Here is a 26,805-nt window from a genome sequence, read left to right as displayed (position 1 = left end):
CTAGAAATCAAACAAGATAATTGATGAAATTATGGATTAATATGATACTGAATAGGAAGTATACTTAATTATGGGTTTGGGGGTTTTGTTGTGTTTTTTTAAACAGTGTTTAGAAAAGTATTGGAAGGAAGAGGGAATACCTTTTATTGTAGGCCATTTCTTTTTTTAGACCTTTTGGTGTGCCTTTTTGGTCTTGGAACCTCTTCTTCCTGTGTTTTGGATTGTTTTTTTACATGTTTAGGTTTTAACCTCTTCCACTGATATGTATAGAAACCATCACAGCAGTCTCAGCCTTTTTTTAGACCTTTTGGTGTGCCTTTTTGGTCTTGGAACCTCTTCTTCCTGTGTTTTGGATTGTTTTTTTACATGTTTAGGTTTTAACCTCTTCCACTGATATGTATAGAAACCATCACAGCAGTCTCAGCCTTTGGGCATGCAAACTTTTAGATGAAGAAAACCCTCTGCTTGTTAGATTCATCTTGGAACAAAAGCAACATTGCGTGGCTGAGCCATGTATGGGACCTCTAAGGCCAACACTGATGGGTTCATAGCTCAAACTGGAAAACCCCATTAATGTTGTATGAAACAGCGTGTAGTAAATGCCAACCTTAAAGATAACTGATTTTCTTTCTAACTTTTCTAAATTTGGTGTGCAGAAGGTTTGCGTTGACATAATCATGTGTCTGTAGGTACATATATGTACACACATGCTCTAAAACATAAATGTTGATGACAGAACAAACATCACTTATTATCATAGCAAAAAGCCAAAATGTGGTTATGGACATTTTCCTTTTTTGTTTAGAAAGGTTCCTTTGTATTGGAATCTGTAGAAAGCTAATACATATTTCTGTTATGAAATGACGTTGTAGTGCATAGATGTAATTGGTGCTTTAACTTCCAAGTGTAAAGACATTCCAGCTCTAATGAACGGGACTTTAAGGAGCTAAGACTGGTCTTGTATATTGCAGCTGAATTAAAAAGAGCACTTGTTCTTCCCAGAGGAAAGACAAATAATTAGTGTGTTAGAATTTGAGTAGTAATACAAAAGGTGCTAAAAAATTACCTTGAAATTAGTTTAAGTTTTTTTGACCTAGTAAGATACTTTAACATCCCCAATATTGAAAAAAAAATTAGAAAGAACAACTTGTATTCTTAAGGTTTAAATTTCATAAGTGGAATACAGTATGCAACTTTTAAAATAAAGAATTCTCAAGACATTTTTCTGATTTTTGTTTTTCCTGTCTTTACTTTCCAATTGACCAGAAATGTGCTGAAACAGACACTACAGAAGGAGGCTAAAGATACGAGGTAAGTGCTGTATCTTACACTAAAACTTTACTTACAGGGTTTTTTTATAAAGCCACTACTTATAGTGAGCAGTCTCACTTTAAATTGTGCTGGGTATATAATCCTGTTAAAATGGAAGGCTTTCCAGAAGATATGTTCTCATACAAACAGGAACTTGGATATCATTACTACCTGTGTTACATAAGCTAAGAGTAAGTTATTGTGATATTTTTGGTTTGCCATTTGATTTTAGTTGTTTTTAATCACCTCTTAGAATTTTGACTTATTAAATAGTCTTCTGTTGATTAAATGATATTTTCTTCTTTTTTAAAGGACTGTAATGCTTTCAAACCTTTACAAATTATGTTAGACTTTTTCTAAATGTTAATAGTTTTTGTATTGGTAGGTAAAACTTTGGCCTGTATAGCATTTTGTTGATTTTTGATTCAGGCTAGTACCAGCATAGCACCAGAGCATGTCACAGCACTTCCAAAGTGCACCAGATCCAATGTGTTTTGATTAAATAAATCCAGGTATAATGAGGAGAGGAAACTTCCTTCTTGAAGGGAGTTATGAAGAATGTTTAATGGCTGCTGATAGGATTCTGTTTCAGTAGGTATTAGGAAGGGACCCAAGCAGCTTCTTAAAATAAGGAACTTGGGTTATGTCAACTAAAACATTCTCATTTCTCTAACTGTATGCATCTCATGTTCGGTTGGTACCTAAATGGTGAAAATTGCAATCCTACCCCCTCCCTCATCATCTTCTGTATAGGGGAAAAGGGCTTTGTTGGGGTGAAGGGATTGCTTCATTTTGGAATAACCAAGACAGAGCATCAAGCTTAAAGCCTCCCTGATAATTTCCACTGAGGCCCCTCTAAGGTGAACTAGAGCTTTGTCTCCACCTCTACAGAAAAAAACAGACAGTGCACACAACTTCCATGGTTAACTGCTCCAAAGAAGGGAGGAACAGCAAGATGTACAAAACTTCCTGGATATCCACAGAAGGTGGGATATGTCTGGAGCATTGATGTATTCCAGCAAAGCCCAGAACTGTAGGGGTAGGCAAAAAATTAGCAGCTGGAAACACTTAAAGATGGGGAGCTTCCTTTAACCTGAAGGTAAAGTGTGCTTTAGGATTGCATTCAGGCTATGTAAAGAAGGGCCAGTTTGATTAGACTTGGCAAACCAGTTCATTTCATGTCCCTGCTTAGTAAATCTGCAGCCTTTGTTTCTTGCTGTGAATATAGCTGTTACTTTTTTAGCAGCATGCCTAAAAAAAGAGATCAACAACTGAAATTAAGCCTGTTCACACTTGACAGCCATGACTGTTTCATGTTTGCTTCTTTAAATGGAATTATTCTGTGTTGTGTTGAGCACAGGGAACCAATATTGCTGCCATTGTTTCTTCAGCATTTTTATCACCTGAAGTTCAAGAGCCTAAATTGCATTATATTTATTATGGAATAAAACTTTTTCAAACTTTTGTTCTGCATTAAAGATTGACAGCTTCTGTAAAACTACTCTTTGGGGTTGTTGAGGCTTTGTTGGAGCCACAGCCACAAAAATCTTCCGTATCATGAAACTCCAAAGCAAATGCACATTACAGAATTTATTAAAGTGTTCGGATTACTGTTATTAAATCCAGATGTTAATGTAATGGGTTTGCACTTGTGCAATAAACTGAATCTCTGTGATTGTTGACTAAGTAGACAGTATTTTAAGGTTTCATGTTTGAGTACTTGGCTAAAGCCATTAATTAAATGTTTGAAAACTGGCTTAAACCTGGGCATAAGGCCAAAAGCAACAAAGTGAGAGAGAAGTCATGGTTAAGCTCATTTTTGATCTTCACACTGACTAGTGAAATACAAATGAACAAACATGCTAAAAATAAAGAAAAAGCCCACTGATTTTCTACCCTTCTCCAACTGCGAATTTATGAGGTAATAGGCCCAAATTTATATCTCTAAAAAGGACGGACAATTACATTTTTATTTCCACTTTTTGTTTCTAATGTCAGAAGTCTGTTGGAACACTGGGAAACTGCTGAAAACTTGATTACAAACTCTAGAGACATGAAAATTAGTTTGCCAGTCATTCTTCATTAGAAATGTAAAAGAAGTAGCTCATAAAAATTTAGCAGAGAAACTTGTTAATAGAATTCAAGTTAGCATGTTCCAGTAAGTCCAGTTAATACCCATAAATGGTTCTTGTATATCACGAAGTGGTAAGTTTGTAAGTATTTCCTACACAAAAAGCAAAATAAAATAGAAGCATAGAATGTGAGCTACTGCCATTCTCTGTAATAGAGTGCTGTCTCAATTCCTAATTTTGTTCCCCTTTTTTGAAAATGAAAATGTATTGTTTGGTGAAGTTGTCATCCAGAGAAGCTTTAAGCATGCATTTATGAGACTAACTGGGTTGCAGAAAGTGGAACACATGCTTAAAGCTTTTCAGGATTTAGAACCATGTGTTAGTAAAGCTTCAGGAAAGTAATAGTTGTGACTTAACATAAGCAAAGAAATCTGTATATGAATGTCACTTTTACATTGACAGATTTTCAGTGTAAATTGTGAATTATGTTTTTAGTAAGTGTTTATACTTAAATGTTATGTGAGACAACACATGATGTCACCATTACCTCATTTTGTGTTTTAAAACATTGTGTAAGTTGTATGTGTTACCAGTATTTTGTATGTTGTGAATGAGCCATCTTCCTCAGCACGTTTTGTTCTTTGATGTAAGTGCCTTTGGAAGTGTGAAAGCAAAGGGGGGTGTGTGTGTGTGTGTGTGTGTGTGCTTCTGTAGTCTCTCCTTGGTGGTAACTGAGCAGACAAGGGCCTCGGAATATGGGTCCTTCAGAAGTGGAGCTTGCTGAATATACTGAGATCACTGTACAGAAATTAATGTTCACTAATGTTCATTAAAGAACACTTTATGTTCATTGGAGTTGGTCTGAGGCGTTCCCTTTTTGTATTATTTTAGGAGGTTTTGAATGGACTAACAAATCTCTCAAATATTTTGGAGCGTTTGTTTTTTCATTGTTACTGTTACTTGGTACATTAATTTTTTAGGATTTTCTCTTTTAATAATACCATTTAAAAAAAAAAATCTTTCAGTGGAAAATACAACTCAGGACAGGTAACCAAAGGAAATGCCTTAGCGTTTTGCTAATGATTTTCAATGTGTAAGCTGTACTTTTTGTGCAGCTGTGTTCTTTATAAATATACCTAGTATATTTATATATATAAATATATATATACAGCTAGTATATTTATAAGGGTTTTGTTAAAGCCTTGGGAACTATCTGAATTAGGAAAGAATTTTTAAAATCTTAAATGAGCTCTTGACACCATTTAATAGTGATGTGTCAGATTTGCTGTTAATTCAGATCAATGAAATACTGAGTTTGTATGGCAGTATGCTTGTTCACACATTTTCCTCTCATGGTTATGGTTGTGCTTGCTTTGCATCCAACAGGAGGAAATAAATGGATATATGTTTCTTTAGTAGGAATATTCTGAACACAGATAAATTCAGACTCTCATTGGTTGAGTGTTACTGTGCAGCAGCATTGGCTATGACATTGAATGCAGAACTGTCAATGAAGAGGTGTGTTTGCACATCAGTTCTCTTTAAGTTTTTCACTGTTATAAAGTTGGGGGGGGGGGGGGGGGCTCAAGTAAATTGCAGAATTGAATGCTTGTACTTCAGAGGAGTAGATGAGCTTGAGCTGATTAATGTGTCTTTGCAAACCTCGACCTTTTTTCTAGTAAGAAATCCAAAACTTAAATACATTGCAAGCTTGAAGTGCTAATACTACCTGCTATCCCTGAATGCTGAGGAAATGCTCCAAAAGCAAAGGGTGGTCAGTTAACAGGTTGGTTGTCTGGGACTTGTAGTTATTTCTTTAAAAATTTCCAGTATTTCTGTAGTTTGGCTTATACCAATGAGAATAATCATGTCATCATCATAAAACTGTGTGTGAAGCTACAGGAGTGACTGAAAACCTCACCATTTTCTAATTAATGTATTCAACACTGTATTTGGATTTGAAGTTTCTCAAAAGCAGAAGGGTTTTAATACCTGGTTTATAAGGGTGTTTCCAGTAAATTCCAAAGAAGTTACTACTTATTATACAGTCATATGGGTTATTTACAGTAATGTTTGTTTATGTTAATGTCAGACAGTACAGCAGCACTCATATACTTGTGCTTGGTGTAAGATAAAGGGTTTTAAATGCTATCGGTTTCTGCAAAATGTAAACAGTCTTTATGGTTATAGGAATTATAAATCTTCAGTGTGAATTGAGCTTTAAATAATTCAGTCTACATCTGTAGACAATTTCAACCACCTTTCTTTGCTCCTATGAATAACACAGTAGAACTGGTGATTTCTTCTGGAATCAGATCAGCATGGTGAGGCAAACTGTTGTAGCTGTGATAGATCCATTTTGAGTGGTTAATGGCTCCCTCTTTTGCCATATGTTCCATCCTTCCTCTGTTCTGCCAGTTTTACCATTTGACTGCTCTTTGACCGGGTCCTGTAAAATATGCCTGATTTTTAAAAAACCTTTGAAACAGCACTGGGAAATCAGAAAGGTGGAATCTCTGGGAAAGGTTGAAATGCGCATAGTAACAACCTGCTTCAGCCAGTATTTCATCTTTCTCTGCCCTGAGAAAGTTCTAAGCAGGAACAAAGGTGAGCAATATGGAGACAAACTAGAAATCTGAAACAGGGTGAATAAAACACAAGAAGGTACTTCTGCTTTCTACAGACTAAACCAGATTGACAGTTGACGGAAGGCTGTTGCACATAGGTAGAGTTATACATCTACTGTTTCTCAAGCACTTGGGGCCAGTAATGGGGCCAGAAGGTAGTCCGAATGATAGAATTCAGTAGCATCTCTTTGATCTGTCTGTAGGTAGGTTTTTGAAAGCTTAAACCAAGCCTTGTGCTGGCTGGTTGAGAGAAGAGGATATATTAAGGATGGATGGTATACAGAGCACTTTTGAGAGGTAAGGTAGAAGTTGAGATGAGAAGTGTTTCAGTGATAAATGGAGGTTAAAAAAATAGAGCATTCAGGAAGAGGAATTGAGAAGGAAAGCAAGTAGTGAAGTGATAAGACCTGATGTCAGAGAAGAAATAATGAAAATAAGCCAAGAGCAAAAGAGTAACCTGGGTTGTACTAATTCTGTCTGACCAGATAATGTTTAATGCATATCTTGTTTTCATCACATTATTAGTAGTTTTCCAACAGTTGCTAATAAAACTTTGTCGTATTTTGTTGGTATTTGGTTTTGTGGTGGGTTTTTTTGTTTTGTTGTGGGTTTTCTGTAGATTTTTGTTTTGTTTTGTTTTTTCCTAAAAAATCTATTTTATTCTTTTTTTTAAAAAAAAGCATCTTTGAGGAAAGAGCAGTATTGCTTCAAATTTTCAGCCTTTTCTTACTAGGTTATTCATGGTTGAATACATTGCGTGTTAGTAAATGTGTCTAACCTAAGTGTTTTGAAATATATTTAACCCCGAGAAATTATGTTTGACTGTTAAATGATGGCAGTGTCTTACATATCAGAAGGAATACAAAAGCAGGTGTGTTTTCTGTTATGCTGCTTAAGACCAAAAATGTGCATAAATACATAAATAAAATTATGTGGGAGAGAAATTACGGCCTGAAGTGTTTTTAGGCTCGTGAGTTTGTAAATTGACTGTTACTCTAGTCTTGATGTGTTTATGAAATGTTCAGTAAGAGCTTTTCCATTAGCATTGTGCAGAAGAATATTAGGAAAACACATTAAAACCTATTTCAGCCTGTATTTTAAGCATTCTTTTGGCTTACTGAAGCTCATGAAGTTTACTCCACATTTGAAGTACAGTTTCAGCTGAGGAAAGAGAGCTATTCAGCCACGTAACTTACTGAAACATGATAAAGGTGATACTCTTTGTCCTTTGGCTCAGCTTCTCCGTTTTACCCCTACCAAAGCTTTTTGCCTGCTTGGGTTTGTTCTTCTCAGCCATTTGAGTCAGGTTAGCCATGTCCACTACGGTAGCTCTGCTCGGAGCACCCTGTGGGTAAGGAGCACCCATAACAACAGCCAACCCCACAGTGTAGACATGATCACTCTAACTGGAAATGAGGGGGTGAAAATCAGCCAAGAGCCGGTGATCTGGTCAGCCAGCACATCTGGTAGTGGGTTTGGTGGGTCTAATGGGGATATCCTGTATTTAGTCACTGTGCCACTGCCCCTAGTTAGTAACTACAGTTTAATTTTTGTAATCATTGGAAGATGATACACTAGTGGGGGCATGTGTGCCATGTTGAATTAAGGAATACGCTTTAGTTAGAGATGTTTAAGTTCCATAGTAATAAGGTAGTGTTTTATTAATACAGCAGACTTAAGTAATGGTTTCTCCTTGTTCTTTCAGAAATAGCCCATTCTTCAAATAGAGGGGTGGGTACGAACTGTGTCTTTTTTACACTCACGCTAAATTGATCCTTTGTGTTACTACTTTCATCATAAATTTCTAAATACTATTTTCCTTTAAGATGATCTTTGGAAGTAATTAGTCTAAACTGAGTGAAGGAAATAATCTGTTGCAGTCAGGCATTCTCATCTTTAGGTCTAAACATGAAGTATCTGTCTTTAAATAAAGGAAGCCTTTTTTCTGTGTTGATTAACTTTTTGTTGAGTGGTTCTTGTGATGATAACTATTTCTGAAGGTCATTGTGTTTGTTTCTTGATAAGCCTATTTATAGTTACCACCACTTCTGCATGAACAGAGGACTTTTTTCTCTCCTTTATAACTGAAGGAGATTAGAATGATGATTGTTTTATAAGGGAAAGCTTTAATGGCTTTTTTTCCACTTCAAGTCATAGTATGAGAAAATCCCAAGAAATACGGAATTTAGTTGTGTTACAGCTGTTACATCTAGCAACTGATACAGAAATGTACTGTAAACAAATTCATGGTCACCATCTATCCATTTATTTATTTATTTTTAAACAAGCATCTTTGTGGGGAATAAAATACTGGAACACACAATAGTTGGACAGATAAGACTTCTTTGAAAGTGGCCTTAGGCAACATAAACTCTCCTGACCCAGGGTTTCTGCTCTGTTAGTCTTCAGCTAATTTCAGTAAGGAAAATGGAATTTGAGTTCATTTTAGCTTTGGAGATCGTGAGAAATTGGTTCTTAAAGCACTGAGGGCATGGACTGTGGATTATAGCATTAAACTGTTTTGAACATTAGAGTTTTCAGGCATCATACTAATAACATATTTTTTTCTGGTTATTTTAGAATATAGGTGTTGATCTGGGGATTAAGTTTGATCCCATATAATCTTGGTTCTGTATTTATAAAGAAACAGAAGTGATGTTCCTTCCTGTTGTCTTACTCTGTTCACAGAGAGTATTATGGGCCTTGTTGGAAGAAATGTTCTCAATTTGAGAAGTAGAAGTTTGGCTTTTTTTTTTAGTAAAGATTTTGTGAATTTTGTCTTTAACAAAATTTATTTATTTTTCTCTTAAAGTTATAATACTTCATTTGTGGTATGTCCTCATGCTTAATTTCCAGTTTTTAGGAAGCTGGGGCCTGGAGGATTGTGGTTTGGGGGTTTTTCTACTTGAAAAAGTCCTTAAATGCATGGAATTAGCATCTTTTAGTGTACATCCTTTTTGGAACTATAAAACCCCTCACTTTATTTCTTGGGAAGATACTGCAAGGAGTATATCTGTTACCACTGATGTAATTGCACTCACATTCTGACCTTTTGTCACTGTTGTGTAAAAAATCAGGCCACTTAATATGATGTGGGATTTGAGCAGTAGTTCACTGCAAAACAAATGCAATGTGACAGTTTCTGTTTGCTTCCAGGCAGGGTGTAGCAACTGCTCTTTAACCCTGCTCTATCAGTAGGTGTAACTTGGAGAAAGTATCAGCTGAAGACTGAGGAGGGAAGAGGTTGTCCTCAAGCCATGAATCTAAATGAAAGCTGGTATACAAGTGAGGAAACAACTGTGCTTTTTTCAGTTTTAAATGCTTTATAAAGTTCATAATACAAAGGAGTAAATAAACATACTTGCTCAGTTTCAGTAGCAGCTGTGGCTATCAGAAATGAGAAGTATATTGACCTCATTCTGGCTCCAGGATTATGATGAATACGGTGGAGAATAATTTACGTATGCTGAGTAGAAGAGTTGGCAATTGCATACGAACTGCCAGAAGTTTGTGTCACTGCCTCTGTTCAGTTGAGAAGGATGAGCATGCATGCAGTGAATATATGTGTTTAATGTATGTAGCTGCTGGTTATCTTTGGGAGCACTAAATCTTATGGTTGTAGCTCACCCAATGGTTTTATCTAAGCAGGACAGCAGCACTATTTAAAAAAAAATAAATCTTAAAACTTCCACAACCTTTTTAATGAGCCCTTAGGGGTACTTCTGTTGCTATTCAAAATGGGTCACATCCTCCAATGTAAATTGAATTGTTGAGAAGAAGAGATGGCCCCTTGAACTTGTTAATTTTTTGTTATTAGGCCTCTGTTTTCTTTCTAGTTAAAGGAAATAGAATAGAGGAGAAGATTAAGTACTTGTAGTAACTTGCAAAGTAAACCCAATCATTTGGGACAATTAAATACGTATCATAATGCTCTGCCATGCTTTTTACAGGGTGGTAACATCATAAATAAGAAGACAACAGAAAAGAGTATTCCAGATGAACTCTTTATGGACATAGCATAAGTCAGATAAAGAATGCATGGCAAATAGCTGCCACTTAAGAGGTACAGAAAGATGATTTTTGTCTTTCTTTAAACATTAATAGGGCACCTTCTAAGATTTTCTTTTGTCCATTAGCGGGTTGTTTTACAAATTTTAGTTTCAGAAGTTAAGAGCAGCAAGTTCACTGGTTTCCATGGGAGCTAATTCAAGTTACTGTGGCGGTTTTAATATCTGAAAGCAGCTGTGTTGGTGGAAGCCAGGATGCAGCAAAAGGTTTGTGAGACAGATCTAAATTGTCCTAAGGTTGGAAGTAGGGGGTGAACTGAGCATCATCTGCACATGTGTACTGGATTGCAGTTCAGACATAAGCATCATGATACTTGCAAGAGCCCCTCAAATGGAGCTGCTGGTAATCCCTACTTCTGCCACATTATTTTGAATTCATGTATTTAGTTTATTGCTGAATCTGAATAATAAATTCTGTCCTGTAGAAGTTGATTGTATTTTTTAAGAGGTCAAATATCAGTATTTGGTAAACCAAATATTATAATAATAACATGTTGCTGATCTCTGTAACAGTGTATAGAAATAAGAAGCAGCAAACTCTGAATCATTAAGAAGTGTTATAGAAATGCTTGTGTAATGGCCAGTCATGCTTACGAAGGAAGCTAGAAAGTAGCATGTTCAACAGGAAACAGTCCTGCAGTTCCTTCCTCTCCAAGTTGAATCCTAGTGCTTTCCTTGCTTTGTTCAAGTCAAGGGGTTGGTTTACAGGCATTAAAATAAACAGAATAGCACCTGCAGCTTAGTCATAAATGGGAACATCTTAAAGTAGCTAAGCAAACAATGAAATCATGGAGATTTAACCTTTTCTGAAATGCCTTAGCTTCTCTACCAGCATTCATCTTTAAGATAGATCAGCATTTTGGTGATGAAAGGACTCAACATGTAAAGGAATTGTTAAAGATGAAGATCCAATGTATTGTTAAAATTAACTAATTCATTATTTTGTGAACTGTCAGAACACCTCTTGCAAAAAGCTTTTTGTATGATGTGCTAATATAAATATTTGACCCTTACTCCAGACTTCAGCTATCAAGTGCTTTTATAATACCAAAATGAACACTTGTGTTATGATTTTTTTATATGTTGCCAACTTCAATTGCATAAATAGATTCTGCTGGCTACACTGGTTATGTTTACTGGTGACAGAAGATGACAGAACATGTTACCAAGCTAATTCTTTCCACAAAGTTCTGTCATAGACCAGAATAACTGAACTTGCTTTTTGGCAGGTAAATCTGAGTTGATCTTGCAATTATTTGAACACTGCTGCTGTGTGCTTCATATTAAAACAGATATTAAGAACGTTTTATTATTTTTTTTAACTGGAATTCAAATAAACTGCTTCTGCAATCATATGTCACGTTTTATTGGGAAAAGGAGATGTAATTTAGATGTGTAGAGATCTGTAAGGATGAGAAACTAGAAGCACTGTTTGTTTGCACACCAATAATGTGCACAGTTTATTTGTTTTGCTTTGTTTCTTTGTCTTGCTATATTTCGGTATTATGTGTATGACCTTGTGTTTATTTTCTAAGTTGAGCCTAGATTTATTTGCTTCTTATTTCGTAAGTCTTTATAAACTTTCTGCTACAAAGAGTACTCTAAGTTAAGCTAGTGTAGGGTTATATAATTATAAAGCATTGCATCAGTAGAAGGTGTATTAAAAGATATTCTGGGTGATCCATATGGATTAATATATCACAGCTTTGATGCTTGGTTTTAATAGCTTGCACAGCTACCTGGATGACCATATCTCCCTTTCACATGATAGGCTAGCAGAGCAGTTCATACTCTTATTTCAAGAAGGTGGTTGTTGACTGCGTTTTATCTTTGAGGCATAATCCTAAACTCTGCTTTTTTGTTTGGTCCATCAGACCATTTGTGTATTGCTTCTGGTGCGTGCTGCAAAGATGTTTTCAGAACAGCTTACAGGAAGACAGTAGGTTTGAAATATTTTAGATAATTAGTAACTAATTTAAACATTACTTTCATCTGAAGAGATTGTTTTCATTTTAGTGACTTGAATATTATGTGAATTGAACCTTGCCTTGCTTTACATTTGTGAGAAGTTTTGCATCTTGGATAAATTCTATTCTTAATTAAGATTTCAAAGCCCACAAAGTGTGAACACAGAAGATAAATTTTTGTATCTACTTAAAACATTATTAAGAGAGTTTATAGTATTTAAACTCTAACTTCACAACATTCTTATGGTTTCTGTTCTTTCCACTGAAGGGTTATGTGAAGTCCAGAAGACTACTAAATGTTATTTGAATGGGTTAGTTTTGAGAAGGCAGGAATGTGAAAAAAGAATAGTTAAATCACCTGTATGTCCCTGCAGAGCAACAGGGCAAGCTTTGACTTCCACAAGCTTTAAGGAAGCTGTGGGAGGCTGCCTCTGTTCATAACAGCTCCACACTCTGCCTAATAACTAATTCGCAGTTAGGCTATGTCTCCCATTACAAATGAAGCACCTTTATTTTGTCCTGGAGATGGTGCAGGAAAGAGTGTATCATCTAAGATTCTGTTGACTCATCCCTTGCCTCTGTCCAGACAGAAGTAATTTCTGTACTTTACCTAGTCTGTGGTGTGCATTTGCCGGTGTAACTTATGTCTTTTCAGGTTTTGATCAGTCCAAGATTTAAAGATTCCGTGCTAAGAATTAGGAAAGAGAATCTCAGTGAGGCATTATTATCAAAATATGCAAAAGTGTTGAATGAGTTTCCGGAGGTCTTTTAGTCTATGCTTGGTGGTAGTCATTTAGCTAGAGTAGACAGTACAAAAATTTAATCTCAGTGTATTAAATAAGAGAGGGGATTTATCAGAAATACTTCTCAGTCCAGTCTTGACTCCATGCCCTTTTAAGAAGCATGTCATTCCAGCTACAGGGGTGGTGAGAAGCATGACAGGACCTCAGTTCTGCACCCTGGTTTTCAAAGAAATGAATAGTAACAGTGAGTTTTTTGACAGTGCATGATCGAAGAGGATTACTCAGGTAGTCAGCCTTGAGGTTTCTCATCTCTTTCTGCATTTGTTTAATTACCTTTGTAAAAATAGCTGTATGATTTAAATCCTCTTTGCTGTGTATTTTGCTACAAAATTTATCTTCACTAATTAGTATATCAACACTGTATTTTAACTGTAGGATTGCAATTTCTCTTTCAGTATAATAATTTAATGTCAGTATTCATTTCAAAGTTCATATACTGTATCCAAAATATTTTTAATGAGAAAGGCTGTGTAAGAAAACTGCCAAAGTTGCAAGCATCAGTGAGTTGTCAACAGTGGTGATATCTCTTTGGGAAGAGGATCAGCACTACACTGTGTGAAGTGCAATACTGAAATGGTTGAATATTTTCAAGACTTTTTTACATTAAAAATGCCTTTTGGTCTTTTAATCCACTGTGGAATACACAAAATGAGGGGCCTAAGTCTCAACAGAATAAGCATTGTTCTTGCAACAGAGGCAGACTTAATTTGAGACATTTTCTCTTAATCAGGGAAACTATGAAAGTGAAAGATGAATTAGATTAACATATCCAGTTAAATTACTGATAATATTATGCTTATTCACATTTGTATGCTTATTCATAGCAAATACTGTCCATTTCTATTTCCTTTTGTACTTGGTCATGTATTCATCTTTACTGGTTCCAAATACTAGTTCAGTGAGTGAGTTTGAAACCTCCTGAGGAAACTGAAAAAGAAAAAAACAAAAGAACTTTTCTGTAAGTTTGTTGTTAAAATTGTGGTACTACATGCAAAAGGTTATTTTTTGGTTTTTACATCTCTGCTATTTTCAAAACACCAATATGTGAGACTTGGTGTAAAAGATGGGTTAGTGATTTAGAGGAACAGATTTAAATGGCTTTTTAGATACTTTGTAAGTATTTCCAAAGCTGGTTTTTATTGCTGTTATTTATCTTTCAATATCGTAATGAAATACAAGTAGTCTTTAGAGTTTGGATGGAAATTGTGCACAGGCTTGCAGAGAAAGGTATTCAGAACAATTACAATACCTTTTCATGTAGGAATTTAGTAAGATCTCAGACATGTAATAGGACGTAAGCAGAGCTGATAAGGAATTGTGCAAGTACAATATGTGCTAGTGTCTACCAAAGAGAAAGTGCTGTACTTTAGAGGTTACAGAGAAACCATTACATACCAGGCTGAGGAGCATTGTTGTCTTTGTAGCAGACCCCTAGATTTGGTATTGCTCCAGGAGCTGGCTAGAGATGGATTTCCTGGAGCCAACCCTACTATTTGTTAATTTTCTTCTCACCCTTGCTGATAGGTGGCATGCCAAGAGGAGTCACCCTTTTGAAGCACGGCAGCTTTTCCTCTCTTTGAAATTGGTATTTCATCCCCAGTTCTTGTCTCTGGGAAGTGACTGTCTTAGCTTACAGTTACTGTATTGTTCATTGAGCTAAATGTGCCTGCGTATTTTGAATGTTTATGTCCCACTCCTGCTTGATCCTGTGGAAACAGGGAGGTTACTGAGCATTCCAAGGGTCTGACCACTGGGGCTCAGCTAATTTGGAGATCAGAAAGGAAGTTTGCTGCAGGCATATCTATACGCTTGGTAGGGCAGCTGCATTTGGAAAGCATAGTTTTTTGCCTTTATGAGATAGAAAGAGGAATTGCCAGGTTAGTCTCATATTGTGACTTGCCACATTACCTCAGATACAAAATTCTTTCTACGCATTGACAAGGAGATCCAAGAGCTTAATGCAAGTGACCTTCATTGGCAACTGTCACGCTAACCTGCTGCATGCGCTGCTTCAGCTTTTCAGGTGTCTCTTCTAGTGTTTCCTGGTTTCCTGACACACTGATGGGGGAAAAAAAAAGAAAACCAAATCCAAACCCAACATTTTGCAATTGTAGTGTTCTTCCCACTGCAGGTTCTGGTGTATTACAAACTGCAGCAGTATCATTTAAAATTGTACTGGGCTTTATAAATGGAGAAACTTAAACCTAGGTGATTTGACTGTGATGTTCACACCATGATTCTTAGTAAGTTATGCACTGGAGCCTGGTATTGCTAATACCTTATCTGGTGTGACTACTACTAATTTGATGCTGTGCATAGCGAGCTAAGTTCCTTGCAAACGTAAATGAATGAGCAGTGTTGAGGTCAGCCATTTGACTTGGCTGGAGTTTGAATTCACTGTGATTCTTGAACTGTTTTCCAGCAGATTTCTAAAATGAAAGCTGATTTACTACCTACGTGTCATCCAGATTTCTGTTTGTGCCAAATAAAATACCAGTTCCAGTGTCTTGGCTGGCAGGGAAGTATGGATTTTCCCCCTTCTAAGATTTTTCTAAGGAAATATACTTTGTCTTTTGAAGAGAAATAAAAGAAGCGTTTGTCTTCAGCAGTTCAGAAAGATAGCAACCACCTACAATCTGTGAGAACACTTACATAAGACTCATACATTGTACAGGAGTTCTGTTCTGCCAGTACTAGAGCACTGTTTCTGTGTAGTTGTCAGATACATGTGAACCAAAGCATTGCTTGCAGGGCTGCTGCGCAGTCTATTCTGATAGTCTATTCCAAAGGTTAAGTAGGAAAATAATTCTGTCCTAGTTTTCGCTTTGCTACTCTTAAACATTTTGCTGAATTCTGTGTCAAGAAAAAAAAAATGAAACCACCCCCCAAAAAAAAACGTAAAACCAACCCACAGAAAACCACCCCCAAACCTGAGATCCTTTGGGACTATTGGAAGAATGGAGTAGTTTTATTTTAGTTGCTACAAATAAACTGGTATTACACTTTCCAACACTGTCTAAGTAGAAATTATTTTCATACCAAATAGGATGATGGTTATACAGCTTAATAAACCTTTAGATATCTTGGTTTCAAGGAAGGGAGTGGAAACCCCTGAAGTGACAATTTATTTCTGTCAGATTATTCTTGTATAAAATGGGGCTTTCTCAGATTATGCAGAATACAAAACTGAGAATTTAATATACCAGTTTTTTTATTTTTTAATTGTATTTTTCGTGTGCACGTTTTTAGTGTTGAGTTTCAGTTACGTTATTAATATGCTTCTGTGTATTGGTCTGCTTAAAGTCAGGGGTTACCTAGAAAACAGTTACTATCTGCAAATGCAAATGGCAAATATGAAATAATTCTTCAAGATAGAGGAGGTTTCAAATAAATGAGAAAGGGGAGGCAAATGTGTTATCTTTAAAATATGATAGTATCACAGTACATTAAATTCTAAATCAAATGTGTTTCTCACTCTTGCACCTAATGACTGGATGAAGTATTTACTGTGCAGGGTTAGATTTCAATCAGGGTGAACTAATGTTCTCTTCTACCTACTCGTTTTGTGTGTTTGAGTTGCTGATGTCCAAACAAGCAGTTCTGTTAGAAATGTCAGAATGAAGCATGGGTTTTGCAAACTGAAGATAGACAGGAGACGTTCTGCATATCTTAAGTCTAGTTTCATGTGTAGTAAATGCTGCTGGTTGTAACCTCCAGCTGATGATAAAGCAATTATATGCATCTTCTCTAGCAACTAAAATGAGGGTGCTAAAAAATAGTAGTGGGTTATTATCCGATGCATACAACAGTGTAAAAAGATGTTTTCATTGAGATGTCTTTATTTTCTTCTTGTCTGTTTGAAAAGGTATTTATCAAAATTATTTTTATTTACATTTCCTAATTACTCTGACAATAAGAAAACCTGCCTAAGACAAACTAGTAATTTCATGGATGAGCAGTAACAGCTGAGTTCTCCTTTAGATTCTAATAGAACAAGAGAGAAGAGACAAATTGTTTACATTTTAGTATTACAAGTCTATAATTTGTCATCTTTACAGTATTGTTTAGATATTCTGTTCATAGAATCAGATTGTTTTTGTGTTGGAAGAGACCTTAAAGCTCATCCAGTTGCAACCCCCTGCCACGGGCAGGAACACCTTCCATTAGACCAGGTTGCTCTGAGCCCCTTTCAGCCTGCCCTTGAACACTGCCAGGGATGGGGCAGCCACAGCTTCTCTAGGCAACCTGTGCCAGCGCCTCACCACCCTCATGGGGAAGGGTTTCTGCCTAAGATCTCATCTCAATCTCCCCCCTGTCAGTTTAATCCTAGTGTATCTGAGCCACTATGTAGGTCACAGACTTTTTTCTCTCTACCAAAAAAAACATTACAGATGTTGGGTGGCGGTGTGTGTTTTCTTTTTTTTTGGGGGGGGAGGTCAAGACAATTCATTGTTCTAAGCTCAAAAATATTTCTGTAGTCTCATACAATGACAGTTCATCAGTAAAAATTAAATGAGAGCCAATATAATTTGATACATGACTGAGGAATTTGAGAATTCAGGCTCTCTGGGAATTCTAGAGTGTCTTACATTCACAGATGATATAGCAACATAGCAACAAGGTTGTTCTGGTGTTAAAGTATCATTTGGGAAGATACCTGGATTTTTAACAGCCTACAGCCTATAAGTAAAGGAGTTTGCAGCACCCTTGCAGCAAAAGAGGCAAAGAGTATTCTGCATGGAATAGTAGGTAGTGACCTCATCCTGTTCTGTGAATCAGTGTAGACAACTGCTTGAGGAAACAAGAGGCTCAGCTGTGGTATTTCAGTGTACATGCTGCAACCTGTCTCAGTTTTGCTTCCTAGAAGCATGTTCTTGTGAAATTCTGTAAAGGATGGTAAACTGATAAATAGTGGATGTTTATGCTAGCTGTTTTTTAACCAACTTTGGGTTTAGTGGTTCAAATTGTTTATCCAAAAGATTTAAGACAAGGAATTTGCAGTATCTGAGACTCTACTGTGAATTGAAACTTTCTGATTAGGGTTAGAGTTCTGCATTGGAGGACTTTGGTTTCAGAGTTTCATAATGATAAGTACATGGATTGCATGAAACTGCAATAAAATCTGAGATCTGAGAGTCACAATCAGTAGCATCTCCTGTGTTAGAGCAGAACAGCAACATGCAACAGCCACAGGTTGCAGGAGAAGAAATTCTGTTTGAAGGGGGTGGGCAACACATTCACAGAGGGGTTACCCAGAGGTGGTGGAATCACCACCTTTAGAGATGTTCAGAACCTGACAAGACCTGAGCAGCTGGTAGCCCTACTTGGGATTGGGGATGGACTTGATGACCTCCAGGTCATTCTAACCTGATACAGTCAGGTTCAAACCACAGTTAATTTAAGCACATTTTTTGTGAGAAGTTTGCTTGTTTTGGTTTGCACTTCAGTGGTGCAATAAATAGAATTTAATGTGCTGTATATACTTCTTGCACGCTGTGTTCTTAGTTGCATCTGGTCAGTAAAGCCACATTTACATACGTTCCTGAAATGACAGTTTAAAAATGGACATGTAACTAACTTAGCAGCTTGTTCCAGAAATGATGAGAGTTGAGATGATTTAATTTATAGCAGGATATGTAGTTATGTGTAATGGGGAAAGGAATTAGTCAAACCTAGTATGTTAAACCTTTAGTACAAGAAGGTGTTTCTATTAATTTCGTAGGATTTAATGGTGTGAATACAGTTAATGTGGTTTAATCTTTTTGAAAAGTGATTCCAAGACATAACTCATAGCTAATAAACGGTGGATAAAATGCTAGGAATATGAGCAGATAAGCAGCTAAATTTTCCCTGAAATTCTGCTCTGAAGAGACTTTGTTAATAATGTACTTAATTTGTATGGGTGCGTAGGAGTTTGAGGAGAGTGTAATGTCAGGGAATGGAATCTGAGTCGGGTAAATTATGCTTCTAAAAGCTAAGAACAAAGACAAAAATCTTGCATAACTGTAAGTTAATGTGTCTTCATGTAATGTGAAAGCACCAATTGGTAACTATGGAAAATAATGAAAAAATATGCACTTAACCATCATCATTTTTCTACTGAGGTATGTATCAAGCAGCACTTGTTTTTATTTTTAAATGGGCACTTTAAATCAGCGACATGATGCATTACCCCTTTTGGAGTGTAGGCCATTCTTTGGTGGTCATGATAACTTCTTTGTCATTTGTTGCTTCTTAAAATACCAAGTAACATTTCAAATCTTTTGGGTCTGGTCATCAAAATCCATGTTGTGTTGTAAAAACCTTTAAATACACACCCCAGCATGTACAGTATTTATGTTCAGCGTACACAAAGTTCGAAATTGAAGGTTGGGAATGGGCAAGCAGAAGTGTTTCTGAAGAAAAAGAACTAAAATTAAAAAAAAAAATCAATAATAAGATTTTTTTATGGGTCTTCTTGAATTGTTAATGTTTTGTATGGTTTGAGTTTCCAAGAATCCAGGGATGAACTTCATTGAAGTCCATACTGATTTATTGAAATTTTAATGTCTTGATAGGGTTCTGTGAGTGATGAAAAGCTTCTGCCAGTAATTCATACTTCTATCTCTCCTCACTGTAGATTAAGTACCACATTAATGATAGAAAGTAATAAACTGGGACTTCTGTTCCATTCTGTATTTTACAATAAGGAGCTAGTATGCAGTAAAGTTAATTTGAAAAAAAATCATGGCAAGAAGACTTCCTTCCTGGAGAGGTCAGACTAGTTCTGATACAGTTCTTTGGTACCAAGTCCAGCATTAACACCAAAGTTGATTTTTGATCTGAATGAAAGTTGTGCAGTGCTTGAAAACATTAAAAGCCCTTTGTATGTTCTCATGTATTAGAGAATGCTGAATCAATATAAGCTACTGAAAAAATAGAATGTTCTGCTGATAATCAGGCCATGTCACTTGCTAAAAGGGAAAGCACAGGGTATCCATACTGATTATTAACACTGTGTGGTTGTTCTGTCAAAGTTGAGCAGGGGAACTGCCCTGTTCAAAATCAAAGGACTGTGAAATTGCTTGTAAATACATTGCTTAAATCTATTTTTTCAAACGTGTAGTATTTCTGGAAAATTTATGGATCCTGTGTGGATCATTCTAAATTTGCATGTTGTATGCAAAGGAACTGACCAAAACCCGAATGAGAATAGTAATGTGTCTGCCTTTTCTTTTTTTTTTTTTTTCTTTCCTCTCTTTCTTAGTTTTATCCGCTCCAGCGTGCTTAAGAGAGCACTTGCTCTCCCTGTCTCCAGAGGATTTACCACAATGAATCACCTGGGGACAGCGGATGCTGAGGATGACTCTGGATCACAGACCCGACTCGCTCCCAGCCCTCACAGTGAAGCAGTTGCACATGAGTTCAAGGAACTCTCACTGCAGCCCAGTCAGTACTTACCTCCTCTCAATGAACGGAAGAATGGTGAGTGCACAATGGGCTCTTCTCATTTTTGCTACATTGCTTAAATGTTCCCTGTGGGAATAATGATGTTTGATTTCTTCAAATATCGTTAATTGATTTGCCTGACTTGCTCTTCCCAACCCATGTTCTGTAGAGTTAAAGTGCTACAGTGCTCTTCAGGAAAGCGGTCCTGATCACCTTCACTTGTAAGTCTGGCCTGAAAGCACAACTGGAGTACTTTGTTAAAGCATATTGAATGGAGTTCTTTATGTTTTTAAATAGTTTTAACCCCACAGCTAGTGTAAAATAGAAGTATTCAATTAAATGTTTTTGAGAGTTGTATTAGTCAAAAAATAATACACACACAAAGGGATAATTATCAAGTATGTTTCTTTTTTCTGAAAAAACGATGCAGAATTGAAGTTGCACACTGTATCCTAGAAAGTGTAATTCAGCACGTAGCTTAAGGTTTAACAACACAAGAAAAAGAAGATTTACATTTTGGGAATCTTTCCAGCATCTTTCCTTGTTGTTGACGTTGGCATGGCAACTTAGGAAAAAAGCATTTCCACTGTTACAGTAAGCATCAGGAGGAATTAGGTCTGAATCCAAACACAGGCTCATTTTTACAGCAGAGAAGGAAGGACTTTTTTGTCGTAGTTGGGGTTTTTTTTTCCTCACATGAATATCTTTAATAATGAAGATTTGTTTTCCAGTATTTGCAGTAAATACTGGGAACACTGAAATGATGTAAATGATGTAAATTTCTTTAAATTGGTTTAGCTACAGTTAGCTGTTTAGTTATAATACTATAAGCATTATTAAGTAGGAAGAAAACTAACTGAATATCCTGGCTTCAAAGTAGAAAAAATGGGGATATGTTTTACTAGGCTGTATGTATATCAAATGCTTCATTTTTTTTTCTTGAAGAGCTTGAAATGCAGAATATTATGTTAACTGATATAATGTATTCAGAGTATTATAAACTCAGGGACCTGCAGCTAGTTTATTAATAATTTTATTAATTTATTTGTATTCTGGCTCTGTATCCCTTAAAAATATTTTATATAAGTCAGAAAAAAAATTGTAACTTGGGCAATACTGTTTTTTGTTGGCTGCTATTTGATGTTAAACTGGTAATAGGTATGTCTCTAACAGAAGCTTGTTTTAAGATGTGTTACAACACTTCACCTTTTTATGCAGGAAGCAACAGAAATACTATTTAAAGCTATTTCATAATGAAGCTAAAAATGCCAGTGTGTAACTCATAAATCTCATCAAAGAGAATGTAGTGGGGGTTTTGCATCCTCTTGTGAAACTATAGCTCTAGAAAATGAGATTGTTTTTTTTTAGTTGTCTGTAAAACTAAACTGGAGGACACAGGTATCTATGTTGAGTCTAAATAAGTCACGTTTTTCATTTCTGAAGGCTACTACCACAAGAATACACTAAATTAAACAGGGAAAATCCCTTCTACATGGACAAGCTTGTCAGTTTCTCTTGACAGCCCTTGCTATGACTGTGCTAAGTACAGACTTACCCCGTTGCTTAATTTCATTGTTTTCATAGAATCCCAGACTGGTTTGGGTTGGAAGGGACCTTCAAGCTCATCCATTGCAACCTGCTGCCATGGGCAGGGACACCTTCCACTAGACCAGGTTGCTCCAGGCCCCTTTCAGCCTTGGCCTTGGACACTGTGGGGCAGCCACAGCCTCTTTGGGCCAGGGCCTCACTAACCTCACAGGGAAGAGCGTTTTCCTAATGTCTAATCTGAATCTCCTCTCTGTCAATTTAAATCCATTCCCCTTATCCTGTCACTATGATCCCTTGTAAAAAGCCCCTCTCCAGCTTTCATTTTATCTTCCTACTTTTACTAATAAAGGTAAAGTTGTCAAGCGGTAAAACAAAGTGTGTAGCTTCAGGTGCTAAACTTATTCATGTTTGTTCTTTAGTATTTCACAGAATCATAGAATAGTTAGGGTTGGAAAGGACCTTAAGGTCATCTAGTTCCAACCCCCCTGCCATGGGCAGGGACACCTCACACTAAACCATATCACCCAAGGCCTCATCCAACCTGGTCTTGAAGACTGCCAGGGATGGAGTATTCACAGCCTCCCTGGGCAACCCATTCCAGTGCCTCACCACCCTAACAGGAAAGAATTTCCTTCTTATATCCAACCTAAACTTCCCCTGTTTAAGTTTTAACCAGTTACTCCTTGTCCTATCACTACAGTCTCTAATGAAGAGTCCCTCTCCAGCATCCTTATAGGCCCCCTTCAGATACTGGAAGGCTGCTATGAGGTCTCCACGCAGCCTTCTCTTCTCCAGGCTGAACAGCCCCAACTTTCTCAGCCTATCTTCATATGGGAGGTGCTCCAGCCCCCTGATCATCCTTGTGGCCCTTCTCTGGACTTGTTCCAACAGTTCCATATCCTTTTTATGTTGAGGACACCAGAACTGCACAGAATACTCCAGGTGAGGTCTCATGAGAGCAGAGTAGAGGGGCAGGATCACCTCCGTCGACCTGCTGGTCATGTTCCTTTTCATTTCTAATTTCATTTTTAATTCTATATTGGAGAGTTCTTTTCTTAGGCATTCTTCCCATAACTTGGAAGTTTTTTGCAATTTCATGAATTAGTGAAATAATTTATAGGTAGGTTTTGTACTGTCTTTGTGTATATTCTGCTGCTTGTTTATTTTCTTCCAAATAAAAGGCAGCAGCAAGAGATTTTCATGCTTAAGGGCATAGGAGATTTTCCTTAAGAAAGTGGTGGTGAGGAGACGATAATTTGAGAAGCTGCCCCTCACTCCTCTGTGCCAGTTGACTTACGAACTGCTACTCTTCAATATTTGTCATAATTCCCCTTATGAATTAGCATACTTTTGAGCATCTGTCCTTAGCAAGTATCGGGCTTCCCACAAAGATTTTAATGTCGTCTTTGAGGAGGAGATCATATGAAGGTCACAGAATGGGCTGTTGAATATTTTTCTGCAGGAATCATTATGCTTACTATGAGCTTTGGTAGTGATCCTTTAAACCTTTCCTTTACTTGAAGGAGTCTTCTGGCAGTAGTCCAGTAGAAGGCTGAATTATTCTAGTATTGTTCTGCACAGTGTAGTTAAGCTGCTTGCACAAGTTAGTACAGAAACTGCATTTCAAGCTTTTCCAATGACACTGGAAGTGTGGGAGGCCTGTGCTTTGCTTTGGTTTGGTTTTGTTTACTGTGGAGGTAATCACAGTGACAGTGCAAGCGTGTGCCTGGTGAGCCAACAGTCACTTGAGATGTTATTACCTTGTCCTTTTTCACATTTTACTCCTCTTTCCATGCCCCCTGAGATTGCAGCCATACTGCAGAGCCTAGCGTAGGAGTTCAGGTGAGCATAGTTCAGTGCTTTGTGGCCTAAAACTTCACGGTTTAGACTAAGCTGTTGTCCGTTGACAGTGGAACGCTTCTATGCTCTGCCAACTCTGTTGAAGAGGTTGGAACTTCCAGTAGAGGATCAGTAACAAATGCTTGGAGGGCAATAGCATCTTAAGCTTCTCCAGCCATTTACTACATGCAGGTGTTTACTACCTGAATAAATTTCTTTGGCGATCGAGAGAGAAAGGGCAGCAACATTCTTCTTGAATGTCATTTTCAGGTATCTTCCATCATAAAAAGTCTGTGAAACACAAATTCTGACCAATTCATGTTTCATATTTTAATAGCAGGACAAGTAATGGGAGTTTTCAAGCTGATTTGCTAAGATTAAAGGTTTTATTGCAGGCTGAAATACTTGGACTGAACCATCTCTAAAACAAGGATTTCAGTTATTTGAAGTTAGAACAACAAACTGTTTATAGAAGTTAGCTTGTGTACGTGTTTACGTGTTATAATGAAGAATCATCTTTCCAGGATGTTGTATGTTGGTGTTCTGGACTGTCACAGTTTTAGGATTCCCCTTTGTCTTTTGAGCTGTTTTCAGGTTAATGGCTGTGGGCAGTACTGGATTACTGATGAAATTAATTTCAGTTTCTCATTAGTCTGCATCTTTCTGGATAATTAGGCAATACCTAGAATGCACTGATAATGTGAACTCATGCCCTGTTCATTGCAGCGTATTACCATGCCTGTTCTCTGGAGACCAGCTCTTGTTCCACTTGCCAAAAAGCAGCAAAAGTTGCCTTTCCATGGGTTCTGCTTTTCACACTTGTGACCTGCTGAGTGGACAGCAAAGACAGGCCCATGATTCTAGCAGTTTGATGGCCAGTACTGGTGTATAGCCCATCTTCATCATGTGAGCAGTTGGGCTTCTCACAGAAATGAAGATTGGGAAATAGAATGCCATGGCCTTGAGATGCTCTGGGCTTGCATCCCTGCCTGAAGGACACTAAGTTATGTACACAATATTTGCTTTCTTAATGAAGATGCTGTGTCCTTAGGCAGGATGGTCGCTGGGGGGGAAGTGTCACAGATGAGGCTCTTCTCTGGAGCAGAAGGGAGAAGATTGATGACTAGGTGTTGCTTAGTTAGACTGCAGTGGAGGAAGAATGACAGAGTAGCAGGCAGCACTGGCACAGCTGAAGTACTAGTCAGAACAATATGCTACCCACGCACCGCACCAGTTTCACAAGCTTCTGTCTGAGAGCCAAAAGGTGGCAAGGGAGGAAGGAGGGAAGGATAGGCTGCCTACTGCTGCCTGCAGGAGGGCAGATGGGAATGATGCTGCTTGCAGCCTTCCAACCTGCTGTTTCAGAGCCAATGGGTGGAAAGGGATTGCACATGCAGATACCATCAAAGAAAGGAAGCACTGCATGAGTAAAGCTTTTTGCATGCTGAATTAGTACTTTCCCAGAATTGGTGAGTGTGTCACTTTGGCTGGTAAGGCAGGTGTGAAGGTCAGGGTGTCAGGAGCTAGGCAATCATAGTTGTTGCCAGGGATGTTTAAAAGATCCTGGCTTCTGTGTCTTACAGCAGCCTCTCTTGGCTTTGCAGTGGCTTCCTTGTCTATCCGACTGTGACAGAATCTCCTGGTGGCTACTAGTTTCTAAAACGGAGACATGTAAATGACTCCTGTGCAGTTGTCATCCACAGAGGAGAGCGTGGTTATATTCTTGTAAAATGGATAGAGAGCTGGTTAGCTCCTGTACAGGCCCTGGACTGTCCTTTAGCACTCTGCAGGCCTGCTTCAGCACTTTGTCTTGGCTATAAATCATTTCAGGTTGTGAGTGTGCCTGTTTGCAAATTGTGTGGGGAGCCAATTTTGTTCCAGCTAATGGGTATCTGCTTCTCTAACCCCAGAACCAGAGCAGATAAAGGACTGTGTTCTGGTTTGGTTTGAGGTTGTGTATTTTGTGCTGGAGGAGGGTATAAAAGGTTGTGATGTCCCTACCATGGCTGTCTGCTAGATCTTGCAAGTTTATAGCTAGCAGCTAATATTCTACAGCACAAACAGAGCTAAGAGTCTTGGATATTTTGTCAGGAAAAAAGCCTTGAGACAGTGAACATCTTAAAGTAAAAGCAAGACTGGTAAAATTTCAATGAGAAAATTAGCTCGAAGAAATTAGTGCCTCTGGCTGCGTAAGAACGACACTCAGGAGCAAAGACCTTAAGGCACTGAAGGTCAGCTGAGAATGACAGCTTCCTGTGGGGCCACTGGAGCTTGTGGGGAGCTGTAGTGAATTAAGGGGAAGATGCAACACCACCCACACACACCCCCAAACCAGAAAACTCCCAACCTCAAAAAAACAAAACAAACCAAAAGTGCATGTTCCAAATGGTGTATATTGAGTCTTTCTGAGGGACTAGTCAAGCCAGCTGGGAGACAGGCAGTTCTCAAAATAACTGAATGAAATGTACATTACACTTAACCTAATGATGCTACTGAAACAAATTTGATGAACCAAGGGAATTTTTCTGGCATGTAGAAGAGTCATGGGTATATTAGTTTGCCTGTTATTTCTTACCTTCCATTCCCTCATTATGTAGCACTGATAATATGCATTCTTGGCATAGTTTTATGGCTTCTGAACAAATTGTTAATCCTCTGTGCAGTTAATAGATTTGGAGCTGCAAATTTTATACTAGGGAATCGGGTGAAATCTGGGACGTTCTCCTTGTATCTGTGTATGAAAGGGCTTTTTTTTTCCCCTGTCATTAAGATCTGTGATTAGGTATATTTTTTCCTCTCCAAATGGTACATAGGTAGATTACTCTGCTTAGAAGTTATTTTCTTGTGAGAGTTAGGAAAGATGAAGTGGAGAAAAGATGGCTAGCGCAACACTAGAAAACAACAAATTGAAAGCTTAAGTTCCGATTTAAGTAATAGATTGGCACAGAAAATAACTGGAAATATCAAATTCAGCAGTTTCATAGTCACTAAGCTGAAAGCAGTGAGATCTGAAAACAGCATTCAGGTATTCTGATTAACACCACCACCATCACCCTCCCCCCCACAAAACCAAAAACCTGAAAGTGTATTCTAAAAGGCTTATCTACCTATAGAAGTATACAATTTATATAAGTTTACAATAT

General features: G+C 37.5%; 1 protein-coding gene across 5 annotated transcripts in view; it reads left to right on the top strand.

The window, feature by feature from the left end:
- MRTFB (myocardin related transcription factor B) overlaps positions 1–26,805 on the top strand; it is an 82,940-nt gene that overhangs the window by 2,014 nt on the left and 54,121 nt on the right. Inside the window, exons 2-3 of one of the 5 annotated variants that reach the window (XM_062611821.1) lie at positions 1,267–1,311; positions 20,094–20,311. In XM_062611821.1, coding sequence (XP_062467805.1) covers positions 20,158–20,311 — 154 coding nt within the window. In that variant the 5' untranslated portion in view covers positions 1,267–1,311; positions 20,094–20,157. Of the gene's footprint in view, positions 1–306; positions 1,312–5,889; positions 5,991–20,093; positions 20,312–26,805 lie in introns of those variants that run through there. The other 4 variants (XM_062611823.1, XM_062611820.1, XM_062611827.1 and 1 more) reach the window with 4 other exon arrangements.

This window comes from Pezoporus occidentalis, unplaced genomic scaffold (assembly GCF_034315485.1).
Source record: "Pezoporus occidentalis ecotype Australia unplaced genomic scaffold, CSIRO_AGI_Poc_V1 ctg158, whole genome shotgun sequence".
NCBI classification, from domain to species: domain Eukaryota; kingdom Metazoa; phylum Chordata; class Aves; order Psittaciformes; family Psittacidae; genus Pezoporus; species Pezoporus occidentalis.
This window is presented reverse-complemented; position numbering and strand designations above follow the sequence as displayed.